At 45.9% G+C, this 17,781-nt stretch overlaps 1 protein-coding gene across 2 annotated transcripts in view; it reads left to right on the top strand.

Annotated features, from left to right (window-relative positions):
* The first annotated feature begins 16,210 nt into the window (after positions 1 to 16,210).
* Positions 16,211 to 17,781, top strand: part of KCNG3 (potassium voltage-gated channel modifier subfamily G member 3) — a 28,655-nt gene continuing 27,084 nt past the window's right edge. The window contains exon 1 of one of the 2 annotated variants that reach the window (XM_084623773.1): positions 16,211 to 17,581. In XM_084623773.1, coding sequence (XP_084479899.1) covers positions 16,929 to 17,581 — 653 coding nt within the window. In that variant the 5' untranslated portion in view covers positions 16,211 to 16,928. The remainder of the gene's footprint in view (positions 17,582 to 17,781) is intronic. The other variant, XM_084623774.1, reaches the window with a different exon arrangement.

Raw genomic sequence — 17,781 nt, 5'->3', positions numbered from 1 at the left:
TGGGTGGGGGACACAAGGGTTGGGATGGAGAACACTACCAGGCACACAATCACCCTTATCAGATGAAAATTCACTCTCAAAAATCAATTACCAGATTCCAGACATCCTACATATTGAGATTGTTAATTTTGAGCTGAGTATAATAACCGATTGTCATTATTCCTTTACTTGAATGTAGAGCTGTATTTTATTTGCATGATTATTATAGTAACAATTTGGTAAGAACATGGCATTGATTTCTTCACTTCTTTTGATCATTCTTGATACAGTCATCAAATTATGTCATTCAATTATGTAAAACTATTAGTGGTTATGTTGACAGTCTTGAGTGATGTCTTAAATTCCACTCTTAGATTACATACCCTAAGGGTATGTCTTCACTGCCAACGTTAAAGAGCTCTCCCAGTACTGTAAAAAACCCACCCCCACGAGGGGAGTAACTACCAGCGCTGGTGCACTGTCTACACTGCCACTTTACAGCGCTGAAACTTGCATCGCTCAGGATGTTTTTTCACATTTTATAATGCTAAGTATTAAGGACCAATTATTGTGCCCAAAGTAAATTGGAACTCTACCTCTTGCTGCAGATTTGTACTGCAGAATCTAAGCTTTCATTTAAGAAAATGATTTTAGCTCTTATGTTGGTGAAAATAACCTGGAAAACATGAACAGAGTGTCAATTGAGCGTGACCTTCTGAAAGCCACTTAACGTGCCTCAGTTTCCCCCCTGTAAAAGGGAGATATAACACATCCCATTGTAAAGAAAGGAGCTATATATAAATAATTTTGTATATTTATAATATAAAATGTTAATGAAGCAGTAATGTCATCCTGTGTTTGCAGACAGCATGAAACAGTGGTTCTGAGAGGTGTGAATAGCCTCATTCATCTCACTGTGGGGTTAACCCTGAAACCTAAAGCCAATGATTAAAATGTCAGCACTTTCTGTTACTTCACTGCTGAGCATTTTGGCAGAAACGTACAGTTAAAGTGATTGCTCCACAAATCAAACTGCTTCAATGAATAGCAGCCATGAAAGGGACAAGAACGTCAATTTCACATATTTTGTTTCAGGAACACTATATTTCAGTGTTTCCAACATGAAATTTTGGGGGATCTCCAATTCACTGAGAAGTTTCAGTAAATGCTTTTTCAGTATTTCCAAATTTGCTTTTGTTCTAAATCAGAGTGAAAGCAAATTTGGAAATACTGAAATGTCTCGTCAACAGAAACACCCGCTGCTATTCCTCACCCCACACCCGGTTTCAGCTGGCTCTATTCCTGTGTGCCCTTGGGCAAGTCACTTAGTATTTCCTTGCCTCAGTTCCCCTTCTATAGAATGGGGATGATAGCACTGCCCTACCTCACAGTGAGGTTGTGAGGCATTCAAAGAAACAGTAATGGGGACTGTCATAAATGTAAAGGGAAGGGTAAACCCCTTTAAAATCCCTCCTGGCCAGGGGAAAGCTCCTCTCACCTGTAAAGGGTTAGGAAGCTAAAGGTAACCTTGCTGGCACCTGACCAAAATGACCAATGAGGAGACAAGATACTTTCAAAAGCTGGGAGGAGGGAGAGAAACAAAGGGTCTGTGTCTGTCTGTATGCTGGTTTCTGCCAGGGATAGACCAGGAATGGAGCCTTAGAACTTTTAGTAAGTAATCTAGCTAGGTATGTGTTAGATTATGATTTCTTTAAATGGCTGAGAAAAGAATTGTGCTGAATAGAATAACTATTTCTGTCTGTGTATCTTTTTTGTAACTTAAGGTTTTGCCTAGAGGGGTTCTCTATGTTTTTTAATCTAATTACCCTGTAAGATATCTACCATCCTGATTTTACAGGGGGGATTTCTTTATTTCTATTTACTTCTATTTTTTATTAAACGTCTTCTTGTAAAACACTGAATGCTTTTTCATTGTTCTCAGATCCAAGGGTTTGGGTCTGTGGTCACCTATGCAAATTGGTGAGGCTTTTTATCCAACATTTCCCAGGAAAGGGGGGGTGCAAGTGTTGGGAGGATTGTTCATTGTTCTTAAGATCCAAGGGTCTGGGTCTGTAGTCACCTAGGCAAATTGGTGAGGCTTTTTACCAAACCTTGTCCAGGAAGTGGGGTGCAAGGTTTTGGGAAGTATTTTGGGGGGAAGGACGCGTCCAAACAGCTCTTCCCCAGTAACCAGTATTAGTTTGGTGGTGGTAGCGGCCAGTCCAAGGATAACGGATGTAATATTTTGTACCTTGGGGAAGTTTTGACCTAAGCTGGTAAAGATAAGCTTAGGAGGTTTTTCATGCAGGTCCCCACATCTGTACCCTAGAGTTCAGAGTGGGGGAGGAACCTTGACATGGTGGCAGCGGTGGGATTAACCTGAAATCATTTTGAGATCCAGTTGAGATTTTTTGAACTAGAAATACAGATTTTAAAAAGGAAATTTTTTTTTCTTTGGAAAGAAAGTCCAGAAAGCAGCTGAAACTGAAAGCTGAAACTGTGGCCAAGCAGAGACAAAAGGGGATTATCTTTGTGAATTGCAGATTTTCTTTGCCTGGAGGCAGGGTACTTAACTCCTGCAGGGAAATTCACAGTCTTCCAACCCAGAGTTTTTTTTTTCTTTTCTTCCTAAAAGTAAATAGGGGGTGTGTGTTCTACCCATTTGCTTTTTCTTTGGGCTGGGTAAGCAGGTTTCCAAGTAGTTGGAGGTTTTTTGCTTTAATTTGGGCCCAGAGCAGAGACGAGGGAATTGTCTTTTTCTGTAGGCTGACAATCACTATCAGAGAATAGGTATTCTATTGCAGCACAGCAAAATTTTACAGCCAAGTTTTGTTTGTTTATTTCTAAACCTCGGGTGTAAAGTTAGTTAAAAACAGAGAGGTTAGAATGACCAAATCCTCCGCTCGACTACAGCTGGAATTAGCCAAATTTCAGGCTGAGGAAAGACAAAGGGAACATGAAAGACAGATAGAACTCATGCGGCTGAAGAAGGAGGTACAGGAGGCTGCCCACAAGAGGGAAATGGAGGCAAGGAAGCATGTGGAGGAGGAGAAGGAAAAAGAGAGGAAGCATGTGGAGGAGGTGGAGAGGATAAAGGCCCAGCAGAATATACCAACAAACCCTAGCAATCCTTCTCCAGGTACCACTTCCCATCCCAGAAAGTTCCCCACCTACAAGGCAGGTGATGATACTGAGGCCTTCTTAGAAAACTTCGAAAGGGCCTGCCTTGGGTACAACATCTCTACTGACCAATACATGGTAGAGCTGAGGCCGCAGCTCAGTGGACCCTTAGCTGAGGTGGCAGCTGAAATGCCTAAAGAACACATGAACAAGTATGAACTGTTTAAATCCAAGGCGAGAGTCAGAATGGGGATAACACCCGAGCAGTCTCGTCGGAGGTTCCGAGCTCTAAGGTGGAAACCAGACATGTCATTTACCCGACATGCCTACCACATTGTGAAACATTGGGATGCCTGGATATCAGGAGCAAGTGTTGAATCTCCAGTAAATTTGCCCTTCCTAATGCAAATGGAACAATTCTTAGAGGGTGTTCCTGAGGAAATAGAAAGATACATCCTAGACGGGAAGCCCAAAACTGTAATCGAGGCAGGAGAGATTGGAGCCAGATGGGTGGAGGTGGCAGAGAAGAAGAAAACTGGTCGCAGTTGGAGCGGAGACCAGAAGGGACCACCCCAGACCACACCCTATTACCGGGGGCCGCCCAAAGCCCCACCAACCTCCCAAAGAACCCTCCAGACCCCTTATCGTCCCACCACCCCGTTCTCCAGCAACCCACCTCGCCCCAGTGACCCGTCAGCTGGACGATGTTTTAAATGTAACGAGCTGGGGCATGTAAAGGCCAACTGCCCCAAGAACCCCAACAGATTACAGTTCATTGCACCGGAATCACACCAGAGGTCCACAGGCCCAGATACCTCCCAGATACCCTTGGAGCGGAGGGAAACTGTGAGTGTGGGCGGGAAGAAGGTCACCGCGTGGAGGGACACCGGAGCACAAGTGTCAGCTATCCATGCTTCCTTAGTGGACCCCAATTTAATCAACCCAGAGATCCAAGTGACGATTCAACCCTTCAAGTCCAACTCTTTCAATTTGCCTACAGCCAAGTTGCCTGTCCAGTACAAGGGCTGGTCAGGAATGCGGACTTTTGCAGTCTATGATGATTATCCCATCCCCATGCTGTTGGGGGAAGACTTGGCCAATCATGTGAAGCAGACCAAGAGGGTGGGAATGGTCACCCGCAGCCAGGCTAAACAAGCCGTGAGGCCTAGCTCTGTTCCGGAAACTTCTATCAGGACCCGGTCAGAGGTGATGGACCCGGACCCCAGGCCAATGTCTGCAACAGCAGTAGTGGATCCAGTCCCAGAGACCCAGACGGAACCAGTCCCAGAACCGGAACCAGCCAAACAACCAACACCAGACCCCGTGCCAGCACTGAATCCAGTACTTGCAACCTCAACACCAGAGGGCCCCACCGAACCTGAACTGGCAGCAGCCGATAACCCTACACAAGAGGCTCAGCCGGAGCCTGAATCCCAACATAGTGCACCAGCGGAGAGCGGTTCACAGTCAACAGAAACAGCTCCATCCCCTATATCGCTTCCAGAGGGACCAAGCCTAGGTCCACAATCCAATGAGGAACTGATGTCTCCAGCATCAAGGGAACAGTTCCAGACCAAACAGGAAGCAGATGAAAGCCTCCAGAGAGCTTGGACGGCGGCACGGAGCAACCCACCGCCTCTCAGCTCTTCTAATCGATCCAGGTTTGTTATAGAAAGAGGACTTTTATACAAGGAAACTCTTTCTGGTGGACACCAAGAAGACTGGCATCCTCAGAGACAGTTGGTAGTTCCAACTAAATACCGGGCCAAGCTCTTGAGCTTAGCCCACGATCACCCTAGTGGCCATGCTGGGGTGAACAGGACCAAAGACCGTTTGGGGGGGTCATTCCACTGGGAGGGAATGGGCAAGGATGTTTCTACCTATGTCCAGTCTTGTGAGGTGTGCCAAAGAGTGGGAAAACCCCAAGACCAGGTCAAAGCCCCTCTCCAGCCACTCCCCATCATTGAAGTTCCATTTCAGCGAGTAGCTGTGGATATTCTGGGTCCTTTTCCGAAAAAGACACCCAGAGGAAAGCAGTACATACTGACTTTCATGGATTTTGCTACCCGACGGCCGGAAGCAGTAGCTCTAAGCAACACCAGGGCTAAAAGTGTGTGCCAGGCACTAGCAGACATTTTTGCCAGGGTAGGTTGGCCCTCCGACATCCTCACAGATGCAGGGACTAATTTCCTGGCAGGAACTATGAAAAACCTTTGGGAAGCTCATGGGGTAAATCACTTGGTTGCCACTCCTTACCACCATCAAACAAATGGCATGGTGGAGAAGTTTAATGGAACTTTAGGGGCCATGATACGTAAATTTGTAAATGAGCACTCCAATGATTGGGACCTAGTGTTGCAGCAGTTGCTCTTTGCCTACAGAGCTGTACCACATCCCAGTTTAGGGTTTTCCCCATTTGAACTTGTATATGGCCGTGAGGTTAAGGGGCCATTGCAGTTGGTGAAGCAGCAATGGGAGGGATTTACACCTTCTCCAGGAACTAATATTCTGGACTTTGTAACCAACCTACAAAACACCCTCCGAACCTCTTTAGCCCTTGCTAAAGAAAACTTACAGGATGCTCAAAAAGAGCAAAAAGCCTGGTATGATAAACATGCCAGAGAGCATTCCTTCAAAGTAGGGGACCAGGTCATGGTCTTAAAGGCGCTCCAGGCCCATAAAATGGAAGCATCGTGGGAAGGGCCATTCATGGTCCAGGAGCGCCTGGGAGCTGTTAATTATCTCATAGCATTCCCCACCTCCAACCGAAAGCCTAAGGTGTACCATATTAATTCTCTAAAGCCCTTTTATTCCAGAGAATTAAAGGTTTGTCAATTTACAGCCCAGGGAGGAGACGACGCTGAGTGGCCTGAAGGTGTTTACTACAAAGGGAAATGTGCTGGTGGTGTGGAAGAGGTGAACCTCTCCATGACCCTTGGGCGTATGCAGCGACAGCAGATCCAGGAGCTGTGCACTAGCTACGCGCCAACGTTCTCAGCCACCCCAGGACTGACTGAACGGGCATACCACTCCATTGACACAGGTAATGCTCACCCAATTAGGGTCCAACCTTACCGGGTGTCTCCTCAAGCTAAAACTGCTATAGAACGGGAGATCCAGGATATGTTACAGATGGGTGTAATCCGCCCCTCTGAAAGTGCATGGGCATCTCCAGTGGTTCTAGTTCCCAAACCAGATGGGGAAATACGTTTTTGCGTGGACTACCGTAAGCTAAATGCTGTAACTCGCCCAGACAACTATCCAATGCCACGCACAGATGAACTATTAGAGAAACTGGGACGGGCCCAGTTCATCTCTACCTTGGACTTAACCAAGGGGTACTGGCAGGTACCGCTAGATGAATCTGCCAAGGAAAGGTCAGCCTTCATCACACATCTCGGGCTGTATGAATTTAATGTACTCCCTTTCGGGCTGCGAAATGCACCCGCCACTTTCCAAAGACTTGTAGATGGTCTCCTAGCGGGATTAGGAGAATATGCAGTCGCCTACCTTGACGACGTGGCCATATTTTCGGATTCCTGGGCAGACCACCTGGAACATCTACAAAAAGTCCTTGAGCGCATAAGGGAGGCAGGACTAACTGTTAAGGCTAAGAAGTGTCAAATAGGCCTAAACAGAGTGACTTACCTTGGACACCAGGTGGGTCAAGGAACTATCAGCCCCCTACAGGCCAAAGTGGATGCTATTCAAAAGTGGCCTGTCCCAAAGTCAAAGAAACAGGTTCAATCCTTCTTAGGCTTGGCCGGTTATTACAGACGATTTGTACCGCACTACAGCCAAATCGCTGCCCCACTGACAGACCTAACCAAAAAGAAACAGCCAAATGCTGTTCAGTGGACCGGAAAGTGTCAGAAGGCCTTTAACAAGCTTAAAGCGACACTCATGTCTGACCCTGTACTAAGGGCCCCAGACTTTGACAAACCGTTCCTAGTAACCACAGATGCATCCGAGCGTGGTGTGGGAGCAGTTTTAATGCAGAAAGGACCTGATCAAGAATTCCACCCTGTAGTGTTTCTCAGCAAAAAACTGTCTGAGAGGGAAAGCAACTGGTCAGTCACTGAAAAAGAATGTTATGCCATTGTCTATGCTCTGGAAAAGCTACGCCCATATGTTTGGGGACGGCGTTTCCACCTGCAAACCGACCATGCTGCACTGAAGTGGCTTCACACCGTCAAGGAAACTAACAAAAAACTTCTTCGGTGGAGTTTAGCTCTCCAAGATTTTGATTTCGACATCCAACACATCTCAGGAGCTTCTCACAAAGTGGCTGATGCACTCTCCCGTGAAAGTTTCCCAGAATCAACTGGTTAAAATCGTCCTTGAGATGTGGAAAATATTGTTAGTCTTTATGTACTTGGTAGTATATTTAGAGATGCATGTTGGGGGGCGTGTCATAAATGTAAAGGGAAGGGTAAACCCCTTTGAAATCCCTCCTGGCCAGGGGAAAGCTCCTCTCACCTGTAAAGGGTTAGGAAGCTAAAGGTAACCTTGCTGGCACCTGACCAAAATGACCAATGAGGAGACAAGATACTTTCAAAAGCTGGGAGGAGGGAGAGAAACAAAGGGTCTGTGTCTGTCTGTATGCTGGTTTCTGCCAGGGATAGACCAGGAATGGAGCCTTAGAACTTTTAGTAAGTAATCTAGCTAGGTATGTGTTAGATTATGATTTCTTTAAATGGCTGAGAAAAGAATTGTGCTGAATAGAATAACTATTTCTGTCTGTGTATCTTTTTTGTAACTTAAGGTTTTGCCTAGAGGGGTTCTCTATGTTTTTGAATCTAATTACCCTGTAAGATATCTACCATCCTGATTTTACAGGGGGGATTTCTTTATTTCTATTTACTTCTATTTTTTATTAAAAGTCTTCTTGTAAAACACTGAATGCTTTTTCATTGTTCTCAGATCCAAGGGTTTGGGTCTGTGGTCACCTATGCAAATTGGTGAGGCTTTTTATCCAACATTTCCCAGGAAAGGGGGGGTGCAAGTGTTGGGAGGATTGTTCATTGTTCTTAAGATCCAAGGGTCTGGGTCTGTAGTCACCTAGGCAAATTGGTGAGGCTTTTTACCAAACCTTGTCCAGGAAGTGGGGTGCAAGGTTTTGGGAAGTATTTTGGGGGGAAGGACGCGTCCAAACAGCTCTTCCCCAGTAACCAGTATTAGTTTGGTGGTGGTAGCGGCCAGTCCAAGGATAACGGGTGTAATATTTTGTACCTTGGGGAAGTTTTGACCTAAGCTGGTAAAGATAAGCTTAGGAGGTTTTTCATGCAGGTCCCCACATCTGTACCCTAGAGTTCAGAGTGGGGGAGGAACCTTGACAGGGACCATGAAAGTACTCAATATAGAATATTGCTCATCATATACACTGGAAAACCAAGGGGAATTGTAATTGAATTGTGTGAGCTGAAACGAGAGACAGTCCTTATTACAACATCTCCCTGAGAGGAAAAAGAAATAAAGGAGGGGCTTGTTGAGACTTGAAGAAAGAGCTGGGGTAAGGGCTGGAACTAAAATGTTAAGGAATTCTGGCTGGAAGGAAATATTACTCATTTGTGGGCTCACCAAAATATATTACTCAGACCACTTTGCAGCTGCCAATTTTGCCCAGAAGAGATATTCTTCAGGGAGCCTGTATGTGGAAAAACTGGTTAAGATTTTTTTTTTCCTTTCTGTTGAAAGTTTACACTGCCATTTTTTCTAATTGTTTTACTGTTTCATCCATCAAAACAGGCACTTGTTAAACAGACCTAATAAGTTTCCTTCTGGTTCTTAACTCTAAAGATCTCAGATTATTTTTTCCTTCTGGAAAAGAAACCAGTTTAACTATCAGAAAATGTTAGACAAAAGGGCAAAGAAAGCTATGGATGTACTTTAATGAATTAAAGATATGGATGTTAACAAGAAGACAGGGCACTGAAAGTATAAGATGACTCTTCTCCGTTTTGTTGAAGTCTACCCAGCAGCACCAATCTCTCAAGATGAAATAGCTTCTAAAAAAAAAAAAAGTCATATACACAATCTACTGGGGGAAAATTGTACTGATCATCTGATAACTTTCTGAAGAGTAATGTTAGGTCAGTAAGGAGAGCTTGAGACCTGTAGTATTTAAAAAACAGCACTATTAGCTTGTATGTTAGTGGAATATACAAAAGCAGAGACACTTTCCACAAAGAAGAAGAAGCAGCCCTTTTGAAAGCAGACATTCTGTGCTATTACTGTAGCTCTTAACCTTTTACCAGTAGAAGAGGTAACACTGGATTTATTAACGTGCAACAGCAACCCGAACAGAGGCCACGTCTACGCTATGGGTGCTCCAGTGGCATATCTATAGTGCTGTAGATATGTTATTGTAACCTGGCAGCGCAGATGAAAACTACAGCAACAGAAGGGGTTTTTCCAGCATTTCCTACATTTCCATTGTAGGAATGCCAAGTGATGGTAGCAGTTCAACAGAAGCATTATTCCATCCACCTAGCGCATCTGTACTGGGGGTTAGGTTTGCACAGCCGCTGCACTCAGGGGTGTAGATTTTTCACACCCCCTGAGCTCTGGAGGTTTTAAGGTAGACTGAGCCTGAAATTGGAGTAGGGACCTTGAAATGACCTTTTCTATATCCCATCCACAGGGTTTCCTTTAACCTTAGCTTCAACATTGAAGATGTCAACAATTTGCACAGACAAGCAAGAAGACATCTGGCTTATATGGGTCAGAGATAAATTTGATTTGGAGCTTGAAATTAGTGACCTACTGTGTAAGTCTACTCACCAGAGGCACACACCCCTCTTTTCCTTTAGCTCCCCAGTCTGGCCTTGCGATGGTCCGCCTCTTTCTGTGACTCAACCCTCCAACCAGGTTACTTTTAGTCCTGCCTCTTCTGCTGAAAACCAAGTCCAACAGACCAATAGCCTGGCAGCATCATGCCAAACCTTTAGCCCAACTTCAGACTTTGGAGGCTTTCCAACTCTTGGCTCTGGGGTCTTCACCCCACCACCCTGGGGAAGCCAATAGGTGAACCTAGGCTCAACCTCTACCCTGGGTTCCAGGCCAGGAACTCTGTATGGAGCAGATAAAGTATGTTTGTGCAGACTCTTCTGTATCCCTGAGCTTCTTCCTACCATTGTCTGCAGCTGGGCCTATCTCACCATCTCTTCCCAGACTGACTCTTCTACACGTCCCCAAAAAGGGAAACGTTAGTTATGGGGAACAAAAGGTCCCATACCAGACCTACCAGCTCCAAGGAACTCTGACCCTAGCGAGCCCTTCTTTTATAGGACTAGCTCAAGAAGTCCTCTATCAGTCAACCACTAGTGAGCTGAACTCTTACTTGTTTAACTCCTCCTTCCAGACTTGACACCTAACACAGGTTTATCAGGGTGGGTCTGATTGGGCCCATAGGCTCTCATTAACCCCTTCTTGGTCTGTGTGCCCTATTATACCTGTCATGTTCTGACTGCTGCAATTGAAAGACACAGCTATTAATTGGATAGGCAAGTTAAACCATTTACTGTACATTTAGGGACAGATCCTAATCTGCTGTAATTTGGCAACTCTCCATTGAGGAGCTGTTCCTCAGTCACTGTTTCTGGGAAGGACTTCTTTATAAACAAGAGCAGGGAGATGTGGAATTCTGGTGTCCTGTCTGCTGAATCCTGGTTGGATTTTGTTTCCAGCTTGTTGGCGAGGTTGTTGGCAAAGTCCCACTGTTCTCAGCCATTTGACTGCACAGTTTATTACAACTAGGAACAAGGGAAATTATAGGAAGCTTAAGCTGTTGGTTTGTTCATTGGCATTTTCCCCTGCATGCACAATGGCAGATGGGGCAATGGCAATTCTGGCACTCCATTTTGTGTGCTCAGTTGGTATAGTTTAAAAGTTCTGAGCAGCCCTGGTAATACATTGCAAAATCCACCAGCAGTGTTTTGGGGACAACCAGGTGACAGAGGAAGATATTTTAGTCTATTAGTCGCTGCCCAGTGCAAACTGAATCTCTAGAAATATTCAATCTATTCTTCATTTACTGCTTCTCGGCATAATTAAGATAAACATGGCCAAGCAATATATGCAATAACCGTAATACCAAAAAGTAAGGAACTGGGTTCTTTTCCAATGTGTCATCTTACTCATTGCAAGCTCTCTGGGGCAGGGACTGTCTTTGTGTTCGGGTTTATATAGTGGTAGCACAATCGGATCCAATCCATGACTACAGCTCCCAGTCCTGCAGTAATACAAATAAATAGTATTGGCAGAAGTCACCTCATGTTAGGCTAATCCTGCACTCCTTTATATCAATAGTGATATGCCCATTGACTTCAACAGGTGCAGGATCCAACACAAAATTATGTGTAAGGAACTTTTTAGTGGCAACCACTGTAACTAGATCCATATGATCACATAAATGAATTGGGAATCCTTTTATTGAACAAACATAGCATTACAGTCAAAACAGAACAGTGGCCCCAGCACAAAGCCAACATGATTTTGGAAGTTTGTAGAAAAGATTTCAAAAATATTAAATACCTTCATGATGTATTAGTACAACAAGAACTGTGAAAGGAGGTGCTGTTATAAAACCTTACAAAATGCCTATTCAAAGCTCCTGGGAAGTGAATGCTACAAGTGCATACCCTCAGGAAATTAAGGTAATTCCATGATTTAACATCATATTGAATATTTCCAGAGCTAAATATGGTTTGCTGAATAAGTGAGAAATTCAACTGCCTGATTGAACAGGTTTTTTTCATTATGTTTTTTAGACCAATATCCTTAGTCAGTAGCACTGAAGATTCATTTTAACCCTATACTGTACCTATGATGAAAAGGATCAGTACCATTTACCAATTTTTATGCTGACCCACTTACATTGTCTGGCTTGCTTGCTTACTTGAATTAGCACCGTCCTTCAAACTAGCACAGCTGGAACTACACAATGCACAATTCTGTGTTGGACTTTGGGGGTTTTTTTTTTAAATTAAATCTCTTGCTCCTCTCATTTTCCTGGATATCTCACTTACAGCCTCACAGTTCTCAGACTCTCTGCTGACTTTCCCGAAACTAACGAATTTCTGATATCTTCCAAGTTCTAATCTCCTTCTTTTCAAATCTCATGAAGTTGTCACTCATGAGATATAACCGAAGGGGATGCTCTCACTGAAATCTCTGGAAGTTTTGCCAGTGATGGCAGTGAGGAAAAGTCTGGACTCCCAGCACCAGATTCTGATCTGTTGTAAATCCAGAGTAACTCCACTGAAATCAGTCAAACTACTCTAGATTTACTACAGTGAAATTGATGGAAGTTACTACAGATTTATCTGGCTCCAAAATTCCAAAAATCAGATCACTTACTGGACAGTTACAGCTTCTATCTATTTGGTTACAGACTTGAATTATTGCATTACCTGCTGCTCCAGTTAAGACAGCTAATTAATTTACAACTGTACATTTGTTGATGATACTGGCTAGCAGAATCAAATGTACATTCTGTTGAAAAGAACTAAACTATTTAAAATAATTTATGGAAAGTGAAAAATACATTTTGGGCCCTTTTGCAGATTAAAGAAATTGCAGTTTTCAGATTAGTTTGCTTTCTAATATGCAGCAATATTGTCCTTATGGAGAATTCTGTATTAGGTGTCATATTAAAAAAAACTAATTTATTTTAAAATATCATCTCATGTCATCAAGTGATCCACTGAGGAAAGTGAAGTTTGATTCTTGTATTCCCAATCTCTAATCATCCTTCTGCTCCCGCAATACATCTTGTTATAGAGCCACGTTTTCTATGATATATTCTCTAGACTTCACATTCCTAGCCATTCCTCTGTACTCATGTCTTAGAGGCATATTATTTATATACTGCTCTATGAATTAGCAGATAAGGTGCTAAAGGGGTAAGACAATGTATTGAAGCAGCATTTAAAATTACAAAGTTAGAAATGACTGGGTAAGTCATTATCAACATGAATGTGCTAACTACTGTCATTTGCAGCTTTTGAAACTATTTTTTAACCAGGCCTTGAGCAATTGCTCCTGAAAGTGTGAAATACAGAGGCATGTACCTTAAAGCAAAGGTGAAGAAGGTTAGTACAAAGAAAAGGAGTACTTGTGGCACCTTAGAGACTAACCAATTTATTTGAGCATAAGCTTTTGTGGGCTAAAACCCACTTCATCAGACGCATGCAGTGGAAAATACAGTAGGAAGATATATACACAGATAATGAAAAAATGGTTGTTGCCGTACGAACTGTAAGGAGACTAATCAATTAAGGTGGGCTATTATCAGCAGGAGGGAAAAAAAACCTTTTTTAGTCATAATCAGGATGGCCCATTTCAAATCGTTGACAAGGTGTGAGTAACAGTAGGGAAAAAATTAGCATGGGGAAATAGTTTTTACTTTGTGTAATAACCCATCCACTCCCAGTCTTTATTCAAGCTTAATTTAATGGTGTCCTGTTTGCAAATTAATTCCAATTCAGCAGTTTCTCTGTGTCTGTTTTTGAAGGTTTTTTGTTGTTGGAGAATTGTGACTTTTAGGTCTGAAATCGAGTGACCAAAGAGATTGAAGTGTTCTCCGACTGGTTTTTGAATGTTATAATTCTTGACGTCTGATTTGTGTCCATTTATTCTTTTGCGTAGAGACTGTGGTTTGGCCAATGTACATGGCAGAGGGGCGTTGCTGGCACATGATGGCATATATCACATTGGTAGATGTGCAGGTGAACGAGCCTCTGATAGCGTGGCTCATATGATTAGGCCCTGTGATGGTGTCCCTTGAATAGATATGTGGACACAGTTGGCAACGGGCTTTGTTGCAAGGACAGGTTCCTGGGTTAGTGTTTTTGTTTGGTTGCTCATGAGTATTTGCTTCAGGTTGGGGGGTGTCTGTAAGCGGGGACTGGCCTGTCTCCCAGGATCTGTGAGTAAGGGATTGTCCTTCAGGATAGGTTGTAAATCCTTGATGTGCTGGAGAGGTTTTAGTTGGGGGCTGAAGGTGACAGCTAGTGCCGTTCTGTTACTTTCTTTGTTGGGCCTGTCCTGGAGTAGGTAACTTCTGGATCAGTGTTTGTTTGTTTGTTTTTTCCTCCTCCTGCTGATAATAGATAAAAGGTTAGTACAGTGATTATTACTTATCAAATAAACTGCAAGCAAGAAACCTTTAACTAAAGTCAGCACTTGATAGTAAAAATCTTTCCAGATACATGAAAATATAAACTAGCATTTGTTATCCCTGAAGAAATCTAGAAAATCAATTTATTGTGGGACAATACATTGATTTGTATGCTTGACTACTTTTTTTTTCGCTCCCTAAATTAACGGAGAAAAATGGCTTTTACTATGACCTCTAGTGGACATAGTGCAATCAAGCATAAAAGTGACTTACCTTACAGAAACAAGGTGGGTGAGGTAATATCTTTTATTGGTACAACTTCTGTTGGTGAGAGACAAGCTTTTGAGCTTACACAAAGCTCTTCTTCAGGTCTGGGAAACTTAATCAGTGTCACAACTGAATACAAGATATTACATAATTCTTCCCAGTAGTAATGTGCACATTTGATCTAATCTGTCGCCTATCATATTGCAGAAAGATGACAGAAACTGATTAAAATCAAGAGCATTTATTTCATGTTCTCACTGTCTTTGAAATATTTTGTTACTAAACTGTAGGACTATTCACTTCTTTTTTTAACCTTTATAGGTGTCCTACAAACATCAGCTGTCAAGGTAAACTGATAGCAACAAAACAATTTAAATGTATTTATTTTTATGGGTTAGCAGCAGCAGTAAAAAGATGCAATAGTAAAACAATGGTGTATTTTGTCCTTGCTGTTCCCTTTAGAAGTACTGGCTTCTGCCCAGGTTTGGCATCAGTTCTGAAGAGAGATACTCACTTGCCCTTCCTCTTGGGCAGAAGGAGCCAAATTCGGTAATACCTGGTGTAAACTGAACGAGAGGGATAGAGTTATACTTTGGATGAGCTTATTCCAAGGTGCTTCAGATGCTGATGACTATGTGCCTCACTTAGAAAAAAATCAAGGGAGAGGAAAAATAACGACCTCCCCCAACCATTAAATCCCAAACCAAGAAACTCGGACAGGCTCATCATCATCGTGCTGTAACAATGTGTTAAAATTCTGTTCACAAGGCCAAACTCATGCTGAACGCTGGGCAACTAAGTAAGGCATGTCTTAGTAAAAACAAACATTCTGTACTGGTATAAGAAACAACAAGGAAGAAAAATGAAGATAAATAAAATCAGCGCATAAATACTCTACTGAAGTGGCTATAAATAGAACAGCCAGAAAGAACTGACGCTCTTGCACAGTTTCCTACGTTATGCGTGTGGTGGGCCTGTAAGAGGACAGACAGAAGATAAGGAGGGGGAGGAATGTAAGCTCCTAACCCTGAAGTGCATCGGGCACCTTAAAAAGAACAAACATGTCAGAATTCAGAAAAAAATGAATCCAAAAGATTGGTGTTTTCCCCTACCCCATATCCTCAAAGCTGTGTAGGTGTGAGCGCGCTCTGCCCACCTAATTCCCATCCCAGCGAGCTTTTAACAGCAGGCTCATCATCCCTAATATGAATGTAAAGCTACGATGAAAACAAAGAGCGCTGGTTCCCAGCTGGGTTAAACAAGCAGTGGGTAAGGTGGTGATCAAACGTTTCTGGGCCAGGGACTTTCAGTCACTTTGTTGGATACCGCCGGCTCTTTGCAGGCAACTTCTCCAACGTCTTTGTACGAAGAAAGCTGCCAGCAAACAAACGTGTTCTTGGTCTGAGTTTACAACCTCCCGCTCTCCGCAGGCTGCGGTGCAGAGTCCGACGGAGCCCAAGTCATCAGCTTTGCAAAAGTCACGGGCTCCCCCTAAAGCCACCCACTTCTGTTTTCCACCCTGCTCCGCTGCCTCAGGAAGAAGGCGAAAATGGGATGAAAGCTATTCGGGCCGAGTGCAAGTTCTGCTCGTGTGAAATATTAATGCGCCCGTGAAATGGAGCTTTTAGCCCACCGAAGCGCAGCCCTTTCGCAGGCAGGAGCCGGGGGGAATCCCAGCGGGGCTGGCGAGTAAATGACCAGTGATTCCCTGGGAGGCCTCAGTCCGGGGAGCCGAGCGGGGCGGGGCGGGGCGGGGCTGGCCCAGAGGGCGGCAAAGGGAAGGAGAAGGAAAGCAGCCGCTGGGTGAAGCCCCCCCCAGAGCTGCCGCCAACCCCTGGCGGCGGGGGACGGAGGCAGAGGCGAGAGGCAGCTCCACTCCCTCGCTGTGCCAGGGAGGCAGGAGGAGGCGTGTCCCCTCCCCGCCGCCACTTCCCTGGCTCCGCGGAGCCTCTCTGTCTCCAGCTCGCCTCTCAGCAGACAGCGGGCGGCGGCAGCGGGGAGAGCGGAGGAGGCAGCGGAGCGGGGCTCTCCAACTTGGCGGGGCTTTCCCTTCCTCCCTGGCCCCGCGGCTGCACCATGCCCTCGGCGCCGCCTCCGCGGGCCGCCCGCAGCAGCACCAGCACCACCACCACCCGGGCACAGGGAGCCCCGACGCCCGCAGCCGCGCCCAGCGGGCTCCCGGGCTCTTCCTCCGCGCCCCACTGAAGCGGCAGCTCCCAGCGCCGCGGCTTGCCTGGGTCTCCCGCCGCCCCGGGGCGCGGGCAGCCGCTGGCTCCGAGGGGGCGCACGCGCCTCTGGCCGCGCCCAGCCCCGGGGAGCCGAAGCGCAGGAGGGGCGCGGGGACCCTCCTCTCCCCGCCCGCGGGGGGCATCAGCCGGGGGCCCCGAGCCGAGGCCAGCAGCCGCCTCCTGCTCTCCCAACCCCCAGCCCCGCGCAAGCCATGAACTTTGGCCGGGGCCGCTCGGTGGTGTTGAACGTGGGGGGCACCCGCTACTCCTTCTCCCGCGAGGTGCTGAAGGACTTCCCGCTGCGGCGGGTGAGCCGGCTGCACGGCTGCCTCTCGGAGCAGGACGTGCTGGAGGTGTGCGACGACTACGACCGGGAGCGCAACGAGTTCTTCTTCGACCGCCACTCGGAGGCCTTCGGCTTCATCCTGCTCTACGTGCGGCACGGCCACCTGCGCTTCGCGCCGCACATGTGCGAGCTCTCCTTCTACAACGAGATGATCTACTGGGGGCTCGAGTGCTCGCACCTGGACTACTGCTGCCAGCGCCGCCTGGACGACCGCATGTCCGACACCTACACCTTCTACTCGGCCGACGAGCCCGGCGACGGCGGCGAGGACACGCGGCCCCCGGCCGAGCCCCCGCCCGCCGCCGAGGGCAGGAAGTGGCTGGAGAGGATGAGGCGGACTTTCGAGGAGCCCACCTCGTCCGTGGCCGCCCAGATCCTGGCCACGGTCTCCATCCTCTTCGTCATCGTGTCCATGGTGGTGCTGTGCGCCAGCACCCTGCCCGAGTGGCGGGCGGCGGAGAACCGCAGCGTGGAGGAGCACAGCAGGTACACAGCAGACTCAGTGAGGGAACCCTCCGGGTAGGACGAGTCACTTATTTTCCCACTGTCCAGTCCGGTGTGTCCAGTCCCGTGTGTCCTGCCGCTCATCCTGACAGTTAATGACTATCAATTATTGAGCACCCTGATACTCCACCTTCCACACAGCCAGCCCTGAAACTCCCCCGGGAGGGTAATGCCCTGCCTTGGTAGGGTTTGGATCGGAACCTCCTTGTCCTAGG

Source organism: Lepidochelys olivacea (assembly GCF_965140295.1).
Source record: "Lepidochelys olivacea isolate rLepOli2 genome assembly, chromosome: 3".
Taxonomy (NCBI): domain Eukaryota; kingdom Metazoa; phylum Chordata; order Testudines; family Cheloniidae; genus Lepidochelys; species Lepidochelys olivacea.
Note: the sequence above shows the minus strand (reverse complement) of the source record. Positions and strands in the feature narration are given on the sequence as shown.